This window comes from Galeopterus variegatus, unplaced genomic scaffold, assembly GCF_000696425.1.
Source record: "Galeopterus variegatus unplaced genomic scaffold, G_variegatus-3.0.2 Scaffold4892, whole genome shotgun sequence".
Lineage (NCBI taxonomy): Eukaryota > Metazoa > Chordata > Mammalia > Dermoptera > Cynocephalidae > Galeopterus > Galeopterus variegatus.
Window position 1 is genome coordinate 105,162 of NW_007731003.1, and position 6,000 is coordinate 111,161.

At 51.4% G+C, this 6,000-nt stretch overlaps 1 protein-coding gene across 1 annotated transcript in view; it reads right to left on the reverse strand.

Moving 5' to 3' along the window:
- CCND2 (cyclin D2) overlaps positions 1 to 6,000 on the reverse strand; it is a 31,178-nt gene that overhangs the window by 20,238 nt on the left and 4,940 nt on the right. The window contains exon 3 of the mRNA XM_008588546.1: positions 4,765 to 4,924. Within this exon, the coding sequence (XP_008586768.1) occupies positions 4,765 to 4,924 (160 nt within the window). The remainder of the gene's footprint in view (positions 1 to 4,764; positions 4,925 to 6,000) is intronic.

The following is a 6,000-nucleotide window of genomic DNA, read 5'->3' on the forward strand; positions in this document are numbered from 1 at the left end:
AATAAAAAGGAACATATAGTTTATGTTTCAGACATCTCCTTCAGGTGAATCAATAAAATCTTGAGCAGTTAACTGATTTGTCTAAAGTCACTCACTTACTTGAGCATTGGGCTTGGGGTGAAGATGGAGACTTCTGGACTCCAGCTCCAGAGCTCTTTATAACTTACCAGAGCCCTTCAGGTGAATCAATAAAATCTTGAGCAGTTAACTGATTTGTCTAAAGTCACTCACTTACGTGAGCATTGGGCTTGGGGTGAAGATGGAGACTTCTGGACTCCAGCTCCAGAGCTCTTTATAACTTACCAGAAGCTGAACAGCTCCTCAAGGTCACCTCCCACATACCACTAAGGAATATAGGATAGTTTTTCATAACAGAAATGGAAAAAAAGTCCCCTAAAAACTCCCTAGCTCAGGAATCAAAAGATAATGGGTCCTAGTCCCAAACAAGGCACCAGCACCCTGGCCTTGCATGAATCACTTAACCTCCCAAGGATGCCTGGGGCCCCTGGAGGTCCTGCTGAGCTCCCTAACCTGGATGACAGCCCTGAGAAGTGCTCCAGAGTCATCAACTCGGTATCTGCACTTCTTGGTAAGATTTCACCGAAGACAGAGTTCTGAGCTAAATAGATTTAAAACAACAGATTACATGGCCCTGCCCAGGAAGTGTAGTGCTGATTACTTTGCCCATGGAGGCCAAAGCCTTGAAGTCCAAGTGTGACTGTGTGGCTTCTGTTCACCACTAGGGGGAGAGGGATACTTGCTCCAAGGCTGAGACAGCAGGACAAGGTTCCCCCACCACTCGACCTCCCAACCTGCGGTCAGGTGGAAGTTTAAAGGGCCAGAGCCCGCGGAGCTCATTGGCCAGTGATGTCATTCAGCACATGCCTCACCTGCTACCCCCAGAATAAGTTCGGCACACCCTGTCCTTGTGGGGCAAGATGGGCATGACAAGCCCATGCCAACCTAACTCCAAAGGCCTGGGGAGGGGGGCACGGAGAATGGCAAGCAGCCTGCTTCTCATTCATCTCGGCCAGATGGGAAGTGAGACAGCCAGTCACACTGCTGTCCCCACAGGGCACACTCGCAGAGGAACCAACATTCCACTTCCCCTCAGCCCCGTGACCTCTCGGCTGCGGAGGCAGCTCAGAGGCTCACAGACGGAGAGGTGGGTTTCGATTCTTCCTTGCTGGCCACCACCAAGGCAAATCTGCCATTGTGGAGCAAAGGCCAAGTCATCTAACTTCTCTGGGCCACCACCGCCTGACTGTAAGCCAGGGATGGAAGCTAAGGAGACACCTGCAGGTAAGCAGGATGACTCGGAAAGCGTAATGGGTCACTGTCACCAAGGAGGCTCAGGCCTTGGGTGGGGAGGCCAGAGAGGGGGACAGTCATGTGTGCACAAATCTCTAGATGCAGCACCTCAAGGTGGGCTGCTAATACAAAAAGAGGGGTGTGGGGTGCCAGGGGAGGGAGGGGGAACACCTCGTCCCTGCTCCTTGCTGGGCTCGAACTCAATGCCACTGGCTCTTCTGGACTCACTGGAATCATCTGTTGAACATGATATCACATCTCAAGAATCTCCCAATGCTGGAGTGCGATCCTGAGTCATCTTAAATGGTCTTCTTTCCTGGTTTGTGGACCTGGGGCCTCAGTTCTGCCTCCCCAGTATCCAAAGCTCTAGGACACGGAGGGCCAGGAGCTGCAGTCATGAAGAGCCGCACCCCCACCCCAATGCCTCCACTGACCAGGACAGGCCAGAGAGAGCCACCAGGCAGCGTGAGGCACTCTCTCCCCCAGAAGCCATTTCAGGCTGCGTGGGGATAGGAAGGAGGCACCTCTTGTGCCACCATCTTACCCCAGAGCCCGGTGAAGGAAGACCGGCGCTCGGCCACCCTCCCGCGGCCCCTCCATGCTCTCGGCTCTCTCTCTTCCCCTTTCACACACACATACGCTCCCCACATACTCTGCAGAATGACTGCCAGCTCTTTCACAACTAGCTCTTCCCATAAACTAGCCACACAGCCCAGGGTTAGCTGCCATCTCCTGCCCCCACCCCACCCCCACGGGCCTCAGAGACCCCGGCTGCAGGTGCTTCACCAGCCCCAGGGCATCCCGTCCAGGACTGGGGGGAAAGGGCTACTTGCCAGACACAGCCATAGCCATGGGTACACGCCCACTCATGCTCTGACCCTCAAATGCGGAACCTCATCTCCCTGGAAGGTGTTTCCTACAAGAAAAGCAGCCCTTGGTGTTTCTGCTGTCCGGCTGCGTACCAGAAACCTCCACGCAGCAGGGATTCTGTGACTCAGTCACTTGCACCAACCCAAGTGCAGATCAGGGAAAGAAAGGCCGTGTGAGAGAGGATCACCCTTTCTAGACCCAGGAAACTTCTGAGATTCTCCCTCTGCTCTGACCAGTCCACGCCTGAGGCTTAGTACTTGGCACGCAGTTTTTCATTTGGATGGAGGTGTTCTTTCTCCTATCTGTCCACACCCCCGACCAAAGCTAGCTCAAGGCCCCCAAAAGGCAGTCTTCACGAGGGCCTCAGCCTTCCTTCGGACCTCTGTCCTCAGTCCCTCAATCCCAGGCTCCCTATTCTTGGCCCCAAAGTTGGCAGCCACCCCAAGGATCTGGGCAAGAAGGCTTCGGGTGGGGGATGGGATCCCCAGTTTTAGAGAATGGGCCTATATAGAATTTGGGGATATGCCCGTGCTTGGGTAATCCTACCCAGCACCCCTTCCCCAATCAGAGATCAGACAGGAGGAAGGGGCGGACAGACCCCAAAGATCTGTCAGTCAAGAAACAGGTCAACGTTTAGAGAATGGGCCTATATAGAATTTGGGGATATGCCCGTGCTTGGGTAATCCTACCCAGCCCCCCTTCCCCAATCAGAGATCAGACAGGAGGAAGGGGCGGACAGACCCCAAAGATCTGTCAGTCAAGAAACAGGTCAACCCAGAACTCTGGCTATCAACAGCTGGGCAATGGGAGAGTTTAGGGTTGTGGGGTCGGCTGTCCTAGGGCCAGAGAAAAAGGACTGGATGACCCCTCCCCCACAGTGAATCATGACAAGAGAGGAAAGGGACATCCCAGCCTGGGAGACAAAATGAGACAGGTCAATGTGGAACTGATCTCTAGATCCCAGGCCAGACAGCAGGAGAAGGGAAGGAAGCAGAATGACTGTCTAAAAGGCAGCGGGGTTCCCAGGGCCACAGCAAGGGCATCTAACTCCCCCAAAAGGTGCACAGGGCACATGTACGCTCCCGGAAGTGTGATCGGGGTCCGCAGGGCAGGACTAAAGACACGCAGCAAGGGGAATCCTATCCCCTGGACCCAAAAGGGGGAGGTGCAGAATCCTACACTCAAGACAGCAGAGCACCCAGACCCGGCTAGAGGCAGATGAGAGCAGCTGGAAAAGTCACCGTATCCATCTTGGTTGGAACAGTTAAAATCAAAATCAGAGTTAAAATTGGAGATGGTGGCATTTTCACAATCAGCATCATGGCACATCCGTCCTACTCGGCTCCTGGTTTACAACGTGCATCACCTCCTTTTGACTGTAATTTTCCTAACCACTCTGAAAAGGCTGCAGGATGATGACGTATTGACAGGCCTGTTTTGCAGATGGAGAAGCTGGGCTTCAGAGGGGTTAAGCAGCCTGTGCAAGTTCACCCAGTGATAAGGAGCAAAAAGCCCGACCTTCTGACTGTGAACACAGAACATATACACGATTGCACATTACACGATCTTCTGTACAAACTCATGAGTGCATGTAACGAGGTACTGAAAAAAGTTAACTCCCAAGTCTCACCTATATAATTCAACTACTCTTGGCAAATTTGAGTTGAACCATCCCAAAAGGTCTGCCAGAAGGGTCGGTTCTCACATTTCTGACTGTGAGAATATGAACTCCTGACACCTCTTTCCTGGCTGATCAAGGTTCCAGGGTCTCTACCATGGCCACTACCAAGAAAAAAACAGTAGAAACTGGCCAAGGTTCAGTTTAGTACGATAAAGTGAAACCACTGCCTTTGCTCTATTAGGACATGCAAGCAAATAAGAACTATGTATCGACTGTGGGCATGGGGGGCAGAAAGCTTTTAACAAGAAAAAGCCGGTTACTTTCTCTACTAATTGCTATGTTAAAGGCTGGAGCCAAAATGGAAACAGGCCACTTGAAGGGAGGGCTTCAGAACCTCCGGCTCCCCAGTGACTCCTCGCTGAAAGCCGACCAGGCTCATCCCCCATCCAGCAGAGGGAACAGCGAGGAGGCAATAAACGCCCTACAGTAAAAAGAATTCCTTTGGTCTCCCTTGCTACTTATCAGGGCAGGCAGCGTATTTATCTGGACATTGTTCCTTTAACCTATATTCGCCCCCACCCCTAAATTTCCTCTTGGGCTTATCTCCAAGCCATCCTTTTCCTCAAAAGATTAAAGATTTAAACACAACCCGTGAGCAGTATATGTAATCTTCAAAGAGCACTTTAGACATCATAAAGCATATTTTAACAGGCACTAATTTTTTTCCCTTACCACACCTGTCCTCATAAACCATTTATGAGTTTAGCAGAGAAAGAGAATATACCAGCTCAGATAAAGTTAAAGAAAAAACCACCCGGGAATGAAATCTCAGACTCTACACTGCTCAAGACCACCCCTCCCCTAAACGACCAAATATGAGAGTTCCCCCAACCTTTGGTCTCCCCATAGACGTCCTCCAAAGAGCTCCCCAGCCTCCCTCCCGGGCTCAAGCCTGTCCTTACCGGTGGCACACAGAGCAATGAAGGTCTGCGCATGTTTGCGGATCAAAGACAACTTCTCCCTCTGCGGGGGCAGCTTGCGAAGGATGTGCTCGATGAAGTCATGAGGAGTGACAGCTGCCAGGTTCCACTTCAACTTTCCCAATACCACCAGTTCCCACTCCTGGGGAGGAAGGTAGGGAACGGAAGAGAAGAGTATAAAAGCCACAGGCTGACCCGGTGTCAGGGCTGGGGGTTGGGATCCAGACCAGTTTTAATGAGGCTCATTAGGACGTGGCTGCTGGATTGTAAGGCGGGACCATTTGTCAATGTGCCCCTAAAGCTTTGAAGTCGTTGACGGCTCTTCTCATGCTTCAAATGTCAGGCTCCAGGGAAAATAATGAGAGCCCAGGTAGCTGTTGCCAAGATTCTACTTTCCTCTATTTCTTTTTCTCTCCAGCTCCCCCCTCCTCCACCCAACCCTGACTTCCAGCAATGCTGTTGCCGCCCACCCAGAAAGCTGAACCTACAGTAAGACACGGCCAAGGTCATTGTGGCCCTTTGGTAGTAATTTATCGTATATGTCTCTATCACTGGATTAATAGTCTTTTTAATCCTCATGGAAAAATGATGCACACAGATGAAGCTCAAAATAAGGTTCCTTGGCCCAACTCCTTGGCAACCAATTAGCTTGCTTCTACCAGGTGCCAAAAAGTGCCATTTTTCTCTTTGCTATTAAAACTTTCCCCTTTGACACATCATGCAGAAATCTTGGGGATGTGATACAGCCCTTTCACCTAAATGTTTCACAGGCCTTTGTCATCATGACTAAAGGGTTAGGACAGTCATGAGCAGCCCCATTTGCGGATGGACCTGAGGTGAAGGGGCTTGCTCAGGGTCACAGAACCCCTCGGTCCAAGTGCTGGGACAGCACAACCTGGGCTGTTTGGGCCTCTCACCAGGAGCCCACCTCATGAAAAACCTTGTTTCTCTTCTTTACTAAGATACTTATGGGAAATTGTGCTCAAAGGGAAATGGGCCAAAGATAAAACCTTAAAAATATGTGCAAATGAGAGGGAAAGTGTGCCTATCGATCAGTCCTCTTCAGGAGAACGAGAGGCAGGTCCCAGCTGGCCAGTGCAACCCGCTTTCCTATTCACCCGAAGAACCCGGTATCTCTTGGATTCGCTAAGCCCGGGGCCAGATGCTAAGCAGCCGCCAGAGCCCCCACCCTCAAGCTGCAGTTCTATTACCCCCCCC